The sequence below is a fragment of the Aspergillus aculeatinus genome, assembly GCF_003184765.1.
Source record: "Aspergillus aculeatinus CBS 121060 unplaced genomic scaffold BO66scaffold_28, whole genome shotgun sequence".
NCBI lineage: Eukaryota > Fungi > Ascomycota > Eurotiomycetes > Eurotiales > Aspergillaceae > Aspergillus > Aspergillus aculeatinus.
In genome coordinates, this window is record NW_020291497.1 from 411611 (window position 1) to 429111 (window position 17501).

General features: G+C 58.4%; 6 protein-coding genes and 3 non-coding genes across 9 annotated transcripts; 7 read left to right on the forward strand and 2 right to left on the reverse strand.

Annotated features, from left to right (window-relative positions):
- Window positions 1–28: 28 nt before the first annotated feature.
- On the forward strand, window positions 29–3524 carry BO66DRAFT_375639 (acetyl-CoA synthetase-like protein; the record flags this gene model as incomplete). The annotated part of the gene is made up of 2 exons (XM_025645661.1): window positions 29–613; window positions 779–3524. The coding sequence occupies 2 exons, from the start codon at window positions 29–31 to the stop codon at window positions 3278–3280; spliced, it is 3087 nt and encodes a 1028-aa protein (XP_025503341.1). The 3' UTR covers window positions 3281–3524.
- A 280-nt stretch (window positions 3525–3804) lies between these two features.
- Window positions 3805–4470, forward strand: BO66DRAFT_439250 (uncharacterized protein; the record flags this gene model as incomplete). Its single annotated transcript, XM_025651139.1, has 1 exon — window positions 3805–4470. One exon carries the CDS (start codon window positions 3805–3807, stop codon window positions 4468–4470), a length of 666 nt encoding a protein of 221 aa, XP_025503342.1.
- Window positions 4471–4563: 93 nt separating this feature from the next.
- On the reverse strand, window positions 4564–5678 carry BO66DRAFT_453066 (uncharacterized protein). The gene is made up of 4 exons (XM_025651975.1): window positions 5572–5678; window positions 5224–5534; window positions 5059–5133; window positions 4564–4997 (listed from the first exon to the last, which is right to left on the reverse strand). Exons 1-4 carry the CDS (start codon window positions 5655–5657, stop codon window positions 4693–4695), a joined length of 777 nt encoding a protein of 258 aa, XP_025503343.1. The 5' UTR covers window positions 5658–5678; the 3' UTR covers window positions 4564–4692.
- A 752-nt stretch (window positions 5679–6430) lies between these two features.
- Window positions 6431–8352, forward strand: BO66DRAFT_392444 (uncharacterized protein). Its single transcript, XM_025647512.1, has one exon. It carries the CDS (start codon window positions 6512–6514, stop codon window positions 7949–7951), a length of 1440 nt encoding a protein of 479 aa, XP_025503344.1. The 5' UTR covers window positions 6431–6511; the 3' UTR covers window positions 7952–8352.
- On the forward strand, window positions 8352–8423 carry BO66DRAFT_t176. Its single transcript has one exon. It is a non-coding gene; the product is annotated as a tRNA-Ala (tRNA).
- A 4413-nt stretch (window positions 8424–12836) lies between these two features.
- On the forward strand, window positions 12837–12907 carry BO66DRAFT_t177. Its single transcript has one exon. It is a non-coding gene; the product is annotated as a tRNA-Gly (tRNA).
- An 11-nt stretch (window positions 12908–12918) lies between these two features.
- BO66DRAFT_t178 lies at window positions 12919–12999 on the forward strand. The gene has a single exon. It is a non-coding gene; the product is annotated as a tRNA-Glu (tRNA).
- Window positions 13000–13626: 627 nt separating this feature from the next.
- On the forward strand, window positions 13627–14962 carry BO66DRAFT_392445 (wax synthase family protein). Its single transcript, XM_025647513.1, has 2 exons — window positions 13627–14384; window positions 14490–14962. Exons 1-2 carry the CDS (start codon window positions 13636–13638, stop codon window positions 14917–14919), a joined length of 1179 nt encoding a protein of 392 aa, XP_025503345.1. The 5' UTR covers window positions 13627–13635; the 3' UTR covers window positions 14920–14962.
- BO66DRAFT_453083 (uncharacterized protein) lies at window positions 14950–17254 on the reverse strand. The gene is made up of 4 exons (XM_025651976.1): window positions 16226–17254; window positions 15736–16165; window positions 15397–15688; window positions 14950–15337 (listed from the first exon to the last, which is right to left on the reverse strand). The coding sequence occupies exons 1-4, from the start codon at window positions 17235–17237 to the stop codon at window positions 14981–14983; spliced, it is 2091 nt and encodes a 696-aa protein (XP_025503346.1). The 5' UTR covers window positions 17238–17254; the 3' UTR covers window positions 14950–14980.
- Between the last annotated feature and the right edge of the window lie 247 nt (window positions 17255–17501).

A 17501-nucleotide genomic window follows, 5' to 3' on the forward strand; every position in this document is an offset into this window, starting at 1 on the left:
CAAAGAAACCCCGCCCACAGGAGAGCAAATGGCCCAACCCAGCTCCTTGACCGGGGACCCTCCGCTCTTCGCAAACCCCTTCCCCTCCCTCGACCAACAATTCCGGCAGAATGTGCGCGAGCACCCGGACACGCTCGCGCTGGTCTGTCCCCACCAGCCCGCGAGCCTCTATACCAATCATGACGAAGCGTCTTCGACAACGCCACAAAAGCCCAGTGCAGAGGGCTTGCGCTGGACGTACGCGCAACTCGACGAGAAGATCGAGCGGTTCGCGGCGAATCTCCGCCGCCGCGGGGTGGGGAGGGGATCGCTGATGGTGCTGTTTGCGACGAATACCGCGGAATACGTGGTCGCGACGTGGGCGGCGTACCGGATTGGGTGCGTGCATGTGCCGTTGAGTCCGAGGTGTCTGGGGCATGAGAGGGAGGCGGTGCATATGCTTGAGACTGCAGTGGGGGCGTGTCGGCCGGATTCGGTGGTGGTTGTTGCTGCTGCTGCTGCTGCTGCTGCTGGGTTGGAGCGGGTTGCGGGGTTGGTTCGGGGGTTGCAGCTGCAGGTGGAGTGCTGTTTGGTTGCGATATCAACCGGAGAGGTAGGGGTTGGGGATGGGTGGGTTGGGTTTGAGGAGATCATGCATGTCACGAAGCCTGGGGGGAAGGATGTGCAGCTGGCGGAGGAGGAACGGGACGAGGACGAGGACCGTCGGTCTGATGTCAGCCAACTTTCTGACGATGGTAGTCGTCTGTCGGATGACTTCTTGGAGCAGCCACACCAGCAGCACCAGCAGGAATCATCCATCTTCTTCACGAGCGGCACCACCTCCCTGCCCAAAGGCTGCTTCGTGCAGGCCTCCGCCTTCCCCACGACGGTCGCCCGCGCGTGGCGATCGAGCCCCAACCGGCCCATGCGCCCCGGCGATCGCGTCGCCGTCGTGCTGCCCAACAACCACGCCTTCGGGTATATGTTCCTTATGGCTGCCTTCCTCAATGCCGCCACCGTCGTCTTCCCGGGCGAAGCGTTCGCCCCCGAGCGACTGATCGAGACGATCCGCCAGGAACGCTGTACGCACACCGCGTTGGTGCCCACCATGCTGCATGCTCTGAGTGGCGTGGCGGTGGCGCCGGCGCAGAAGCTGCATTCCCTGAAACGGGTGGTCCTGGCCGGTGCGCCGCCGACGGAGGAGGTGCTCCGTATCTGTCTGAGCCATCTCGGGGCGCAAGCGGTGGAGAACTTCTACGGCATGACCGAGGGGATTGTCGTGTCGACGGACGCGGCAGAGAGCATCGACGAGGTGATTTCGGGCCGCGATGTCTCGATTGGGCGGCCGTTGCCTGGCGCGAAGGTGCGCATCTGTGCCAAAGGTAGTCAAGTCCCTGTCGCGATGGGAGCCGTCGGGGAAGTGCATTTCTCCGGGCCCAGTCTGATAGATGGGTACATCGGGAACAGGGACGACGAGAAGTTCTACACCAGCGAGGACGGCCGGCGGTGGTTCTGCACGGGGGACAAAGCGGTTGTCGGGGAGGATGGGCGGCTGTATCTGGTGGGAAGGTATAACGACACAATCATTCGAGGGGGTGAGAATATCGAGCCCTCGGCCATTGAGGCGGTGCTGGGCCAGACGGCGGAGTTCCATGTGCTCGAGCCACAGATCGTCCGAGCACCGGATCAGGTTGCTGGTGAGGTGCCTGTTGCGGTTGTGCGGACGGATGTGGACGAGCAGATGGCACGCCAGCTCAAAGATACCGTCCGCACAAAGATGGGGGCTCTCTTTGTCCCGGCGGGTGTGGTTCCGGTGTCGGCCTTAGGGCTGGATGACTATCCCCGGACCCTGGCCGGCAAGGTCCAGAAGTCGAAACTCACTGAGCTGGTCGAGGTCTACTGGACGGCCCAGAAGTCTCAAGGGCGCAGCAGACTATACAGTCGTGCGATGCTTGAATCAAAGCTGAAACAAGCCTGGGCCCAAGCATCGGGACTCAACGATGCGACGATGATGGATGTGAATGTCAACCTAGCAGCATATGCCGACGTTCGCTTGCTCGAATCGATCAAGTCACAGATCTGGAAGGATATGCCTAGCAACGTCACATTATCAGACTGGCTGGCAGCTGACACGGTCGCAGAGGAGATGGAAGCGATCGAAGCAAGTGGCCAGGAAATACTCGAGTCGCATCCCAACTCGCAGCTCATGGAATCCCTGTTAGCAGCCATTGCTTCCGCAAAGGGCGAGAATATCGACCCGACCATGCGCATGATTGACCTCGGAATTGACTCCATCACCTCAATTGCGCTGCTCAACCAGATTCGACAGGAGACAGGCGTGTCTCTCCCATCATCCCTCTTCTTCACCCCCCACACCATCGGCGAGCTCATGGAGCGTCTACAATCCTCTACCGACCCATCCAGCCTTCTCGAAATCGACTCCGCCACGCAAGAGACACCCCGCGAATGCTTCTCCACCCTCATCCAAGGCATCCCCAAACCCGGCGTCCCCTGCCTGTTCATGACCCCACCCGGCTCCGGCTACGCCTTCTCGTACGAGCCGCTCCCGAAATTCGCCAACGACCTGGCCGTCTACGCGCTGGGCTCGCCCTTCCTCATGAGCAAGTCCGACGCCACCTGGACAGTCGAAGAGGCCGCCGCGCTGTACGTCAAGACGATCCGCAAACTGCAGCCCGAGGGCCCATACCTGCTTGGGGGCTGGTCGATGGGCGCGATCCTCGCCTACGAGGAGGCCTACCAGCTCCGGCAGCAGGGCCAGCAAGTCCTGGGCATCATCAACCTGGATATGCCGCTGCCGCGTCCGGACCCGCACGTCCTGGAGCCCACGGTCAAGCTCCTGGAGATCGTCGGCTTCTACCCGGCGATCCGACGCGCCGGCAAGCCCGACATGGAGATCCCGTCGTACCGGCGAGAGCACAGCCTGGCCTCGGTCCGGGCGAAACTGAAATACTCGCCCCGCCCGATGCGCACGGCCAGCGAGGACTCCACTCCGGTCCGGATCTTCGTGATCTGGGCGGGCCACGGCGATCCCGATCGACTGCCCACCGTGCTGGTGGAGGCCGACGAGATCCTGCGGCGGTGTGGCCCCGAGACGCAGGCGCGCACCAGCCAGGAATGGCTGCAGACGCCGCGGGAGTCGATGGGCCCCGGGGGTTGGGCGGAGATGGTCGGGGAGGAGAACGTCGAGTGTCATGTTATCGACCATGCCCATCACGATACGCTGATGGATCCGGAGGTGGTAAGTTGCGCCTTTGTTTTTTGTTTTCTGTGTGATCTCTAATGACATGCGCAGGTGGAATACACGGCGAGACTGATGCAGGTGGCTGTCGACAAATGGTTGTCGTCGTTGTGACTTGACTCTTTTCGGTGGTCGACCAAAAATGTCATTGTACAAAGACAAGGCCCGCACTGGGTCCATTGAGACCGATTTATAGCTGGTGCATTTTATCGGGACGGTGATGTGGTGGAAAGGTTCTTCCAAGGGATCGAGTCTATAATAATTGTGGTAATGTTTTTTAGCGCCTAAAAACATCGGCATTGCGCCATAAAGAGGGAGCTAATTCGTCTAGACATCTCCCCCATAACCTAATCGATATTAGCGTGTCTTACTTGCTTATGTTGCCTCAATCTTCAATCAAAACCGTTAAGCACGTAAGCACTAGTGCCACAGAGCCTCCCTTATCAGTGACTTCTCCGCCCACTCCAGAACATCAAAAATCAACTCCTCTCTACAACACACCACACACCCCCACAAATCGTGATTCACCACACCACATGATACACAACAGAACACAAACCAACAGAATGAAACCCACCACACCCCCCTGCCACCTCACCCCGATCAACCTGCACTCGCCCGCCGACTTCGCCGAGATCCACCGCCAACGCCAGATCTGCGGCTGGGACCACGACCTCCCCAAGCTGGAAAGCTGGAAGCGCAAGCAAGACGAAAGCCTGAAGGGGTTCTACTGGCTGTGCATCCCGGACCCTGCAGCAGCAGCAGCAGCCACAGCCGCCCGTGGGGAGAACAAAGTCGTCTACGCGGGCCACATCTCACTGGACGCGTACAGCGACCCCGCCGACGAGGAGCTCGCCCGCGCCGACCGCGCCGTCCTCACCGTCCAGACCCTCTTCATCCTCCCGGCGTACCGGGGCCTGGGGCTGGGCAGCCGCGCCATGGACCTCGTCGAGGCGCTGGCCGCCACCACCGAGACGCAGTGCCGGGGGCTGGCGCTGACGACCCTGAGCGAGCGCCATTACCTGGATGAGTCGCCCGAGGGGACCGGGGTGTGGGCCCGCACGGGCGCCGAGCCGCCCGTCATGGGCTGCAATCAGTGGTGGTATGCGCGGCGCGGGTATGTGTTGTGGAAGGAGGAGCCGAGGTGGAGGGAGGTCGGGGTCGCCGGGGATGAGGTCGTGTTTTATGCGGCGTTTATGCGGAAGGAGTTGGCGGGGTTGAGGGGGGTGTAGAGGGGCGTAGGGGTGGTGTTTTGGTGGATGGGGGCTGGTGTTCGTTTCATTTGCTCAGCTTATCACGGATTTTGGTTCTACTTGGGGTGTCAGTATCTTACAGCCTACCGTCTGACTGTTCCCATGACTAAAAATTATAGTCCTGTGCCTAGCAACACATGCTTTAGTATACTGCCGGAAAGTCTATGAATGCGCCCCGCCCCCCACCCCTTGCAAACGCCATCACCCGCAATCCGCAGATTGCGGGGGGCGAGGACTCCCCCGTATCTCCAAGATATGCTGCTGACTCTCGCTCTCGATGCTCTTCGCGTCGCCGCCTCGTAATCGATGCATCCAGCGCGGTCGGCCCCCGAGTCGACATTCGGCCGGCTCACTCAGGTCCCACTCCTGAGTTGGATACGTGCTTCGCCTGCTGCTGTTGAGGCCGGGGATGAATCGGACTAAGACGCGAAGCGACGGCAGTGATCCGGTGATCAAGCCTAGTGGGTACTCGAGGTTCATGAGGATGAGTGGGACGGCGCCGACGTCTAGCGCAGCGGTGTTAGGCTACCATGTGCAGCTGGGCCAGGGAAAAGGGGTGGACGGTACATGTATAGTCTGTGGAGTTCTCTTGGAACCCCAGAAGTGGGATGCGTGTGAGGCCGGCGGCGCATGCGACGAGTCCTGTGATTTAGTCAGCCTTTAGGGGAGAAAGAACGGGAATTGTGGAGAAGGGAGAAGTGTCTTCCTCCCGAGACAGAAGATCCCAATGACGAACAGACGGCGCTGGATGGGCATCTGCAGCCTCCAGATTGTTGGCATCGGGAGGCCGATGATCATCAGGTCGAGCAGGAGCATCAGGATGGCTTGGTAGAGCTGGAGGTTCTCCAGCACGGCGTCGGAGAAGCATTGGTAGTCCGGGAGCGTTTTGTCCAAAGTGGCGCGGACGGGCCGGCACTGCAGGATCAAAGGCAGCTCGCCGGACACGGTAACAATGGCCATCAGTGCCATTATCATCAGTCCAATGCGGCGGATCTTTGGCGTGGGGAAGATGCGCATTATGAACACGGTCAGGCTGCATTTGACTGCCAATGCAACCCAGAGATATAGGCAAAAGAGGACGTAAACGTACTGGTGGTGAAGGTCAGGTGGTACCCGATTGCATACCGGGTCAAGATAAGTGATAGCGCCGCGAAAGCTAGGACCATTACCTTGGCTTGCACGGTCAGAACATTGGTCTTGGGTTGTCTGATGGAGAAGTCCGATGCGAACAGCACACGTCCCGATCACACCCCTCACGGTGTGCACCATCAGCGGCGTATGATCAGGTAACTGCGACGGAGCGACATTTGTGTTGGCCATAGTCTCCTCATGATAGTTGTCTTGTGGATTGTTCAGGCGTGCTGAACAGTCCTAGTTATAGGATTCAGAAGGGGGGGAGAGGGAAACCAGCACAATGTTGACTGGACTCCGCTCAAGGCCACTTCAACATTTTTCCAGTCAAGCGATATTATGTCACTAAAACCCTCATCAAAGCACAAATAAGACATTTGCAAGGGTCTACGTACGCAATCGCACCGTCCCTAGTACTAGCAGGCATTCAAACCTGCCATTCTGACGCTAGGACAGCCGGTTCCTTTTAGGGCTGATGCCTTGACACCGAGTGCCCACCACGACCCACACAGTCCCTGAATGGGCCAAACGAGCGCGCTGTTAGCACTGGCGTCAGGAGGTCATATGTCAACCCGTTATGAACTGTGGTCGGCTGTGGATCCGATTAGCAAGACCTGACATGAGCTATCGCCCTTGATTCGTCCTTGGTGGTGAGTCCATTGTGTTCGGCTGTGTCAAACAAAGAAACATCCTTGTTGAATGACGCATTCCCCTCAAATGCAGCAATTAGCCCATACAGGCTCTCCCTGGGGATGGTGTGAAATTGAGAGCCCACTGTCCGTCAGGGGCTGATCGCAGGATACAATGTGCCTATTCCCGCATCGAACGCCTTGTGGCAATCTTACCCTCAAGACTGCTGCTATTCAGGTTGAGTCTCACAGCTTTCATCATGCCCGGCGTAGCCAGTGCTGATTCTGTGGCCCTGAGCCCTCTTGATCACATTCCCGCCAAACTCTTCCTGCCATTCATCTTGTACTTTGATACACCCGACCCACAAACTGCGCTCAACACCCTCAAGGGTGGCATTGACAAGCTCGTTTGGCAACTGCCTTGGTTGGCGGGTGATGTGGTCTTCCATCAAAAACCCGATGGGCAGAAGGGTCGTATGCACATCGCACCACCGCAGGTCCCTCTCTCTCAAGTCTCCATGCTACAGATAAAGTACTTCGACCAAGACAAGGAGCTACGATCGCACCCAGTGCAAGCGTACCTGGCCCTCCCCACGTTCATTCCCGCCTCGGAGCAGAGACCCGTGCTCCGCTTCCAGGCCAATGTGTTCCCCAGCAAGCTCGTCCTGGCCATGTCCTTCTGGCATAACGTCTTCGACGGCACGGGAGCCGGCGTGATCCTCGAAGCCCTAGCTGAGTGTTGTCAGTTCAGCACGGAGCAAACCGAGACTCCTCTCGCCCAGATCATCGCAGCGACGCACATTACCCTCCGCAACCACGTCTCCAGCTTCCCAGCCCAGTGCAAGACCCGTCTCGACCACAGCGTCGAACTGGGCCCGCCCGTCTTCGACCCCAGCACCTCCACGGAGCAGTGGAGCGCGATGGAGTCCGCGCTGGCCTTCGTGGTCGAGACCAACCGGTACACCTTCGATCCACACAAGGTAGCGCAGCTGAAAGACCTCTGCACGGAGCAGCTTCAGACCCTGTCCCCGACAACTGCAAGTTGGATCTCCAGCAACGACATCATCACCGCGACGCTGGCCCTCTGCGTCGACCGCGTGCTTCATCCAGAGCGAGCATCAACCCCCACTACCACTACCACCACCACCCCCGAGCCAGCGGACTTCCTCATGGCCGTCAACCTACGCAACCGCGTGCGTCCCCGCATCCCAGATACATACGTGGGGAACATGATCTTCCCCATCCACGACACAATCGACCCACCGAAGCCCCTCCCCTCGGCAGAGGATCACCCCACGACAGACGAGGAGAGAGATCTCCGCCGCCTCGCGCAGCTGGCCTTAAGAGTGCGCACCCGACTGTCCGCGATGGACGAGACGGTGGCGTACAGCGCCTCGGCCGTCGTGGCCGACCACGACGACTGGGCGACGGTCGAAGGCCGACCCGCGGGGATTATTGTGACGAGTTGGCGGGATCTCAACACTTACTCCTTGGACTTTGGGACGGGGCTAGGATATATTGAGGATTTTGAGCCGGGGCTGGCGCTGGTGTCGGGGGGATGTATCTTTCTCCCGGCGCGGATGTCTGGCGGTGGGGTCCGGGATCGTGCGACTGCGCCGTGGGAGGTGTGCGTCACTTTGAGGGTGGGGGATTCGGAGACACTGCTGCAGGATCCGTTGTTCAGGAGGATCCTTGCGTAGGGGGGAGGATTGGTGAATGCTCTTGGCTTGGGAATGGGGGGCATGTACAGTACAGCTAGTCAGCCACTCGGGCTTGGTGCCAGAGCCTTGGTTTAGCCAGTGATTTTGTACTTGAGAGCTATGCTTGACGAGTGCTTGAAAGCAAGGGCTTGAGGGCTGAAGGTGGCTTGGTGTGAAAGTATATATGCCATGGCTCTGGCTGGAGATATGCGCAGTAATATTTCGGGGTTAGAGAAGAATGAGTGGGTGCTTGGGCCAACGGTTTATCTGCTGGTTGAGGTCGATCCACTGGTGAAGTGGCTATGGATGGCCGCCGTTCTGCTCTGCGAATTTACCCAGCAACGACTGCAGCAAAACATTAGCAGCATAAAGCCTACTTTGGACCCGGATTTCAACACATGGGGCTGTGGTTTAGTGGTATAATATTCCCTTAGCATGGGAGAGGTCCGGGGTTCGATTCCCCGCAGCTCCATCTTTTTGCCATTTTTGATCAATGGCTGTGCGGTCTTAGTCTTCCCGTTCGATAATGGTTGCTAACGTTATCTGCTGGTTACTGGTGGGATGTAGAAAGACTGTTGGTGGCTTCCCCAGGCATATATACAACTCAGTTATCCATTAGCACAACGGCTCGCTGGTAGCGGTAATATTTTTTTTTCGGTATGGATATCGTCTCACTATTCGAGAACTATAAGAGTGCACTGGTGCTGCAATGACAACTCTTTCTATCTTCTATGAATGGACTCCCTGCACAAAATCTGATGTGATTGCGCTGTCAATGACTTGTACTAGCGCTGAGACGATCTTATTCAACTCTGCTTACATGGGAGCTATTTTAAGGTTGGATCCCATGACTAGCATTAACCCTCACATCCCGACAATCAGGTTACTGGTAATCTAGACGGTTCGCCCCAGCTTGATTGAAATATGATTCCACTCTTCCTGAGGCATTGCAGTGCGGCTGGTGAATGGAGTCATGTAGCGAGGATGTCACCTGGCCCTGGTCCACCATAATCTAACTTACTGACTCTTCGAGATAGTAAGTAAATCGCATCCATTCTCAATCCTGGATTCGGCGACTCCGATTTTTCACCATGCGATCGAGGGTCTCGATCAGCCAAGCCTTCGGCCGTCGGGTCCCTTGACCGTCCTGGTGCACGCCATCTCGCATGTCGGCTAAACTAGCCCTATACGCTGACTTTACGATCTACTATTGAATCCACAGATCCTTCACTACCAATGGAACTAGAAGCGGTGGGCCAATGCTCGCCATCATCAGCTCTATACACTAATTCCACTCCCAGGAGAGAGCTTGTTTGTATAGTACTTTAAGAGTCTCCCCTGTACTCTTGTTCTTGCTTTTCCTCCGTCGTCGACATTGAGGCCGATTGCGCTTCGTCCATTCTTTCTTCGATTGGCAATGATCTGCGTCACTCTTTGATTCCTTCTTTTCTTCTACAGCATTTTGATACCCCAACATGAAGCAGTCCTTCATTCCTTTCCTGCTGGCGGTGGCCCCCACTCTGGCCGAATATGTCACCGTCTGCAGCGAGACGACCGCCAATTATGCGCTCAATGGAGGCTTCGAAACGGGCAACACCAACTATTGGGATACCGCCGGATCCTCCGCATTGGTGGTGAAGTCCGACGCTGCACCCGAGGGAGAATACTTTCTGTGAGCTTGGCCGTGATCTTCTGGCTCTTCAACGAACAGTCTCCCGCTAATGATAAACCTCAGAGAGATTACGGCGGGCCTTATGTACAGTGGCAGCCAGCAAACCGTGTTGTCGGTGTCCAGCAACCGGAATGGCTTCCCTCCCACCAACACGTGGACGACTTCGTTCTACTACCAGCTCTACCTGAACGGAGCCTCGTCGTGCCAGTTCGTCGCCACCTTCGATAATAACGAGCAGTATCCGTTGGTCTCGGGCTACGTGACCCAGGACGTGACCGAGTGGAAGTATGTGTCCATGGACGTGACCAAGTACCAGGGGGCGGGCAGCTCCGTCACCTGGCCCTACTTCTACGTTATGTGTTCGAGTGGTGAACCGACTCTCTATCTGGATGGAATCTCCATTGCCTATCAGACCGAGACCTGCACGAGCAGCCTGGTCACCCCGACCCCGACCCCTACTCCGACGTCGCTGAGCTCGTCCGTCGAGATTGTGACGCCCACCGCGAGTGTTGTGTCGCCTGTGTCGTCTGCTGTTGTGTCGCCTGTGTCGTCTGCTGCGGTATCTACTCCTGCGGTGTCATCCATTGCGGTATCCACGCCCTCAATATCATCTGCTGTGGTATCACCTGCCTCGACTCCTGTTGTGTCATCTCTGGCGATTCCCACTCGCTCGGTATCTCCTGCCGTGTCTTCGCCTGCCGTGTCTTCCGCTGTAACGCCTGTGGTATCGTCGCCGGCTGCATCGTCGGTGACTCCTGCGGCGTCATCTGCTGCATTATCGAGCTCGTCCAGACCCCTGATCCAACCGTCGTCTGCAACTCGATCCAACACCCGAGTGTCCGTCCCGTCCGGACCAGCATCATCTCAGCTGATCCGATCCTCCCGCGCGACCATGCCCCAGCCACACTCCAGCGCCATTCCTTCTTCCATCCGGCCTGTTTCCAGCCCAATCCGTCCTTCGAATGCAGTATCCACGCACCCGTCGCTTGCCACTCAAACCAGCGTCAGCGAGCCTGTCTCCCTGAACCCCACTTCACAGCCCAACTCAATCTCCCAGGGACCCAGACCATCGTCTGACACAGGCGATGTGACCACCTCGACCATCCTCAGTACACGTACCACCACGGTGACTGCCTGTCCGGAGACGGTGACCAACTGCCCAGCTCGTCAGCGCACCACCTACCTGACCACGGAGACAGTGGTGGTCGGAACTACGATCTGTCCCGTCACTGCCAGCGGTGAGCCCACTGCGCCGGCCAACGTGCAGGGCTCGGGCCCGCAGTCCACCACCTCGACTGTTTTCACCACCCGCACTGCCACCGTCACCGCGTGTCCGACGTCGGTCACCAACTGCCCGGCCTCGCAGCATACGACCTATGTGACTACGCAGACGTTGGTGGCGTACACGACCATCTGTCCGGTCACGGCTACGGCGACCCAGGTGCCGGTTGCCACTGCTGGACACGGCGGCGAGGGCAGCAAGAATGGCTCCGGTAGTCACAGCAGCTCAGACAGTCATGGCAGCTCCGGTGCCCAAAACACCTCCAGCTACGCCGACGCCAGCTCCAACAACCAAGTGCCCGTCTACTCCACGGTGGAGCGCACCCTGACCTACACGGTGACCGCGTGCCCCTCGACCGTCAAGAACTGCCCCGCCTCTGCGCGCACCACCTACATCACGACCCAGGTCGAAGCCGTGGCCACCACGATCGTCTCGGTGGCCGGTGGACGACCCACGGCTGCAGCTGGCGACGACGCTTACGCCGCTCCCTCGGCCGGTGGTACTACGACCGCGCCGGCATCGGGAGTGCAACCTGTTACCACGGCTGGGGTCGACGTTCTTGGTCATGCTTCGGGCGTTCAGAGCGGTGCGACGGGGTTCAGCGGGCAGGCTGAGGGCCAGTCGGCTTCTGGAGGTGGTGGCATCGGAGAAGGTCGCAGTGGACGCCCCTCTTCTGCTTCGGGATCTGGGTCTGGATCAGCTGAGACTGCTGGCCAGGCTAGCAGCAGCAGCAGCAGCAGCATGGATGAGTCTCCCGAGAGCACGCACCCGAATTCCCAGGGCTCAGTCCCTGACTCCGCAGCAGGCTCTACATCCGGCGCCAGCCAGACGACATACCCAGCCAGCGGTAGCAACAGCAACAACAACAACGCCAAAACCACCGAACCCAACACCTCAAACTCGTCCGAGCATGCAACCCCCAGCTCCGCGTCCACAGCATCCAGCCCCAACCAACCGGCAAACGAAGGTTCCCCAACCGACGTCGACGCCATCGCCTCATCCATCCCCGCCGGACCGAAAACCACCCTCGTGACCGTGTTATACACCGCGGGCGGCGAGACAACCACCGCCACGATCACCACCGTCATCCGACCCGATGCCACTGCTTTCCCGGGCCAGCCGGAACCCCAAACCGCGGGCTCCTCTCACGCCGCTGCAGGTGCAGAGTCTACCTGGTCGTTTGGCTCCCAGACCAACAGCAGCTCGCCCGTCGCAGCCAGCTCCAGCATCGCTAACCACTCTCCTTCTTCGTCTGTCCACGGTTCCACCACCGCGGGAGCACCAGTCGCCTTGTTCACGGGCGCTGCTTCGGCCGTTGGTGCTTCGGGAAGCGTTGGCATGCTGGTAGCTGGGCTGGCGGGTTTGTTCCTGTCTTGAGCCAGAGGTGTGCAGTGTACTTAGCGATTGCTGTAGGGTCGTATCCGACTGGTGATGAGCTTAGTACTAGAAATGTAACTTCTATTGTTGAGACGATTATATTGTCCCTTGTGTCGTGTACCTCATCCCGCACTGCTCCATCTTTGTCGGTGTGATTAGACTAGGACTGGGGGTGAATAATGATTGAACCTAAAAGGGCTTGGTGGAATAGATGTCCCGGTGAAAGCTAGGATTTGGACGCGATGTAGTGTGACCTCAGCTGGTCAGATAGGATCTTTTGAACCACCCGCAAGGACCGAAATATATCTTCCGCCCTGCCAGGGTTGACGATCCTGGATCAAGACTACAACTCCAACTCTCCAAGGGATGGACTCTGGTCAGAATAGGAAAGGAAATAGGGGACTTACTAACTGATCATATTTCCCCAAATGAAAAAAAGCACCCTCCCCTCCTAACCACAAAGAAACGTGAAGCAATTGAATTTCAATACATACCTACCCGCCAGCCGCTGCTTGGGGCTATATAATAAAGTTGCAAAGCTTTATCCATCAACAGCATCATTGGTCTAGTGGTAGAATTCATCGTTGCCATCGATGAGGCCCGTGTTCGATTCACGGATGATGCAGCCCACACATTTCCGATGTGGTGTAATGGCTAACATCGCTGTCTCTCATCGAGATACCACAGCAGCTCGGGGTTCGATTCCCCGCATCGGAGTCATTCTTTTTTATCATCAACATTACAACCAGTAGTCTTGGTGACAGCAGTTGATGCATGCCAGCGTGGTGAATTGAGTTTTCCAGGGGATTGTGTTAGGTTCAAGCCGCTGTCCAATTATATTCGAGTACGGATCCAGCCGCAAGGGGCTCAGGCAACCAGGCACCGGCGACCTGGCAGCCGCGGCGAAGGCTTCACTATCGCCGATAGGGGTAATTGAGGGATCGACAACAGCCCCAGCTTGTATCAGCGAATGACCAACACCATTCACTACAAGGGTCCACACCGCTTCTTGTCTAGCCGATTCCAATTTAGTCTACCAAAGATAAGTTAATTTCACTAAATGCAAGGCCAATGGGGCTTAGTCACACCTGCATATCGCACGACCATAAAGCCCACAGCCTTCTCCGTAGTCCATGGGGCTCACGCTCCAGCTTCAGCCTCACCCTCCTCACTGTAGTCTTTATTTCCCCCTCCCCTCCCTCCCCCCCGGTCTGATAATCAGGGACAATGTCCACCCCCCTCATACAATGGCTCCTCATCCAGCCCCTCGCCGGCCTCGTCGTGGCCTTCACCGCGCCGCGCGCCCCCGCGCGCCCCGCCACCGCCCTCCTCCTCCTCGCGCTGGCCTACTCGATGCAGCGCGGCGCGCAGCTCCACTACGGCGGCACGCGGTTCGGCGCGCCGCTGATCTCGATGGGGTGGGTGAACGTGCTGAACGCGGTGGACCTGCTCGTGCTGAGCCGGGTGTCGTTCGAGGCGCAGAAGCTGTGGGAATTCGCCAAGTACGCGCGGTCGGTGGACGGGGCGGTGGCGAAGCAGCAGCAGCAATCACCCAAACCACCGCCCACACAAAACGACCCAACCCCCCAAGAATGGGTCTCCCGACTGCGCTGGGCCTTCAGCATCGCCTTCAACTACCGGCGCATCGACACGCCGTGGGAGATCCGGCATCTGCCGCGGTTTGACGCCGCGGTGCCGGGGTATGTGCCGTCCCGGGCACGGTTCTTGGTCGGTGCCGTGGGGAAGGTGGTCGTTGCGGTGGTGGTGATCCAGGGGTGCACGATGGAGACCGCGGATGCGAATCTGGGTCACGCGGTGGCGCTGCTGCCGGAGGCGAGGGGGACGCTGTTGCCGTTCGCGTTCGCGTTTGCTGATGCTGATGCTGATACTCAGGCGGGCTGGGACTGGGATGGGGTGTGGCGGCGGATGCTGGTGCGGGCGCTGTTCTGTCTCTCGTTTGGGATCGTGGGTCGCGCCACGATCGTCGCTGCGTATAATGTGTGCGCCATCGTGGCGGTCGGGTTGGGGCTGTATGAGCCGGTGATGTGGCCGCCTGTTGCTGGGTCGTTGTGGGAGGGTTGGTCCGTTAGGCGGTTTTGGGGGTATGTTTTTCTTTTCCTCGCTCCCCCCCCCCGGCCGTTTTCTTTTTACTGTCCCTCCCCGGGTGGCAGAGCATGGCAGGGCAGGCATAGCTAATCCGGCAACAGGATAACGTGGCATCAGACCTTCCGCCAACTGCTGACCTCCAACGCGGACTTTTTGCTCTCTCTGCTGCGGATATCGCCGAGCGGACGACTGGGGTGGACCCTCCGGGCTCTGCTTGCGTTCACGGTGTCAGGGGTCATTCATCTCTTCATGGATGTGGGGTTCGGGGTGCCGATGGTCAAGAGCGGCGCCTTGTGGTTCTTCTGTCTGCAGATCGTCGGGGTCGTCATTGAGAGCATGGTGCGAGATCTCACCCGGCCACTGCGGGCGAGGATGAATCCCGGTGTCAAGAGGATGATCGGGTATGTCTGGGTGGCGCTGTTCATGCTGTGGACGGTCCCGATCTGGATCAACCCCATCTTGATCCAGTTGTACAGTGATGGAGTCCGGATGATGTCGCCCTTTTTGTGCTTCGGAAGTTGGACGATCTAGAATCTAGATTTAAAGCATAGAGATACACCTTAGACAAGAGGCAGTGCCGATGTTGGCCAAGCTACAACCCCCCATCCCAGTCCACCCAATTGAACGTGTTCAAAAGCTCCAGATGCGGATACTCCGCGCCGATAAAGTCGTGCATGCCGAAATTGTCCATGGCCGTCGCGGGACTGCACAGTAAAGCCGGCATGGCGAGGATGCGATCGAGCGAGCGTTGCAGGATGCTCTTGATCTGGGTCTTGGCGGAGATATCCGAGCCGCACGGTTTGAGCCAATCCAAAAACGCCACGAACAGGCTTAGGCTCTGGATGGTTGCCGAGCGAGGCAGGTCTAAGTTGTACGCCTGGGGGTTGGACGCTTGGCGGAGCAGCTCGAGACAGAGGATTCCACTACACGGCGCGCCGTACGACATCGCCTACACCGCCAATCAGTACGCGCACGAGGACAGGTGAGAGCCCACGGGGTGGTACTTACCAGCCATGAGAAATCGTTGTGAAGGGCCATGAATCGGTCCTTGTGTTTCCAGTAGAGCAACGTGAGAGACAGGGTCTCCTGGCTGACCCCGATGAGCGCCTGCTCGGTGACGATCTTGTGGCGCGTCAGGAGTCTTTCCAGTAGAAACTGATTCAGCAGGTACTCTAAGCGTACGAGGATCCGTGTATGCAGGCAATGCCCCGGTATGTCGAGATCGTCGATATCTTCCACTTTGTGGATCAGGCTTTCGGGCAGCTTATCGTAGATGGCCGACGCCTGAGCTTTGAGATTACTATATCCAGTCAGTTGAAACCCACGGCAAGTGTGGCCGCGACCCACAAGCATGTCTCAATAGCCGAGTCGGAGATCTCGTCCAGCGAAGACTCCAAGACCTCCAATATCTCCTCGCGGTTCCTCGCGAACATGGCCCGCGCGCGCAGGATCGCAGCCTGCGTGAATTTCCTACCGCTATTGCGATCCCACCCGTCGGGACCCAGCTTCGCAGCGGCGCTCCTCACATTACCAGACAGGATATCATGGTCGCTGATGTCCAACGGTAGCTGGGTAGTGGAATATCTGCGACTCAGGAGCGGCGGCCGACCCGTCAGGGTGGAGGCGACTTTGTCGAACGCGAAGATCGCCGAATAGAGACGCCTTTTCAGCTCATGCTGAAATGAGACCTCGTTCCACTCCGAAGATGGCTCGCGATGAAGCCCGACGGAGGTGGTCACGGCGATGGTATCGCCGTGCTGTCGCCAGCAAGAGAGACCTACCATCGTCAGCAAACCATCACTTCCCACCCCGAAAAGAAAGAAAAAAAAACACTCACTCTTGTCTCCACTCACATTGCTCTCCAAGATATTATGCTTGTACAGCAAATGCAAGAACAGTACATTGACCCCTCCCAGCTCGCTGCACATCTCAATGCACATGGACGCGCATTTCTTAAAGTGGAGCATCATCTCCTTGGCGCCCTTCATCGCCCGGCCCGCGCAGTAGGACGCAATCGCCGGACTGTCCGGTGCCAGGGACACACAGCCATACGACCAGTAGGTAAACATCACGCCGATGAGCTCCCACCGCGCCATCCGGCCGGAGAACGACTCCACCCAACGCCCCGGGTCCTGCTCCGCGGGCAGCGGGACGAGCGTGCACTCTGCCAGCCGCCGCGCGAGGGTGTGCAGATCCTCGGGCGTGCGGGCCCGCAGCACCGGCCGATACGCGTCCCAGGTCAGCTTGGAGGCCTGCCAATTGGCCAAGCGGAAGCACGAGTCCATGGAGACTTCGCAGCGCACAAAGAGCAGGTTGCACGTTTCTTCGTCGGGGACGTTCCGCAGGATCTGCACGCCGAGTTGGAGCAGGCGCGGCGTGATGATCGGGTTCGTGGCGGGCTGGATCGGCGACGACGACGGTAGGTTGGGGACGGTGTTACCACTACCACTACCGCCGCCAGCGGCAGCGGGGCTGGCGAGTGTGTGGTCGACCTCGAAGCGTTCGCGGTGCTCCACGAACACCGAGGTGAAGCTCGCCGGCCCCAGATACTCGGCGGAGCTCTCGAGGATCGGCGTGGTGGACTGCGCGCCAGGGCAGGTCTTCGCGCTCGGCATCGCGCTGCTATCGCTCGGAATGCTCGGCATGCCTAGCCTGGAGTCTGGTGACGGCTCGACTGAGTCATTGCTGGCAGGCTTTGATTTTGTCAACGGATTGGCGAGGTAGACGCACTTCATCGACAGGCGTTCGCACCGGCGACAGCCGGGCAGTTCGTGGTCGCAGGCGAGCTTGCGGCGGCGACAGGGCTCGCATGCGGGCTGGCGGCCATTCTTGCGTCGCAGGGGTGGCATTAGATATGATATTGGTGATACAGGGCCCAAAGGAAGATGGTTTGATGGACATGGTGAGGTTGTGAAAAGACGAGGATTTGGCTGATGCTGGGGTTCGGAATCGGCATCGGCATCGGCATCGGCATCACGGAGTTCCGAGCCACCATCTCGACTGTAGAACAGTGACAGTTTGTGCCACACTCACATATACTGGACGATATCCTGATGGTGAAGGGGCAGTATAGTACTTGTTTGCACTTAGTATTCACTCCGCATAGTGCTCCA

What these genes read in the sequence shown, in the direction of transcription:
- BO66DRAFT_453083 (XM_025651976.1), bottom strand. Translation starts at nt 17,237, where the DNA reads ATGCCACCCCTGCGACGCAAGAATGGCCGCCAGCCCGCATGCGAGCCC. An exon ending in CAATGTGAGTGGAGACAAGA is followed by an intron (nt 16,166 to 16,225) that starts GTGAGTGTTTTT and finishes TGACGATGGTAG; the next exon opens with GTCTCTCTTGCTGGCGACAG. An exon ending in TCGGCTATTGAGACATGCTT is followed by an intron (nt 15,689 to 15,735) that starts GTGGGTCGCGGC and finishes GACTGGATATAG; the next exon opens with TAATCTCAAAGCTCAGGCGT.
- BO66DRAFT_392445 (XM_025647513.1), top strand. Translation starts at nt 13,636, where the DNA reads ATGCAGCGCGGCGCGCAGCTCCACTACGGCGGCACGCGGTTCGGCGCG. An exon ending in TCCGTTAGGCGGTTTTGGGG is followed by an intron (nt 14,385 to 14,489) that starts GTATGTTTTTCT and finishes ATCCGGCAACAG; the next exon opens with GATAACGTGGCATCAGACCT.
- BO66DRAFT_392444 (XM_025647512.1), top strand. Translation starts at nt 6,512, where the DNA reads ATGCCCGGCGTAGCCAGTGCTGATTCTGTGGCCCTGAGCCCTCTTGAT.
- BO66DRAFT_453066 (XM_025651975.1), bottom strand. Translation starts at nt 5,657, where the DNA reads ATGGTCCTAGCTTTCGCGGCGCTATCACTTATCTTGACCCGGTATGCA. An exon ending in TTCACCACCAGTACGTTTAC is followed by an intron (nt 5,535 to 5,571) that starts GTCCTCTTTTGC and finishes TTGCATTGGCAG; the next exon opens with TCAAATGCAGCCTGACCGTG. An exon ending in GAACTCCACAGACTATACAT is followed by an intron (nt 4,998 to 5,058) that starts GTACCGTCCACC and finishes CCGCTGCGCTAG; the next exon opens with ACGTCGGCGCCGTCCCACTC.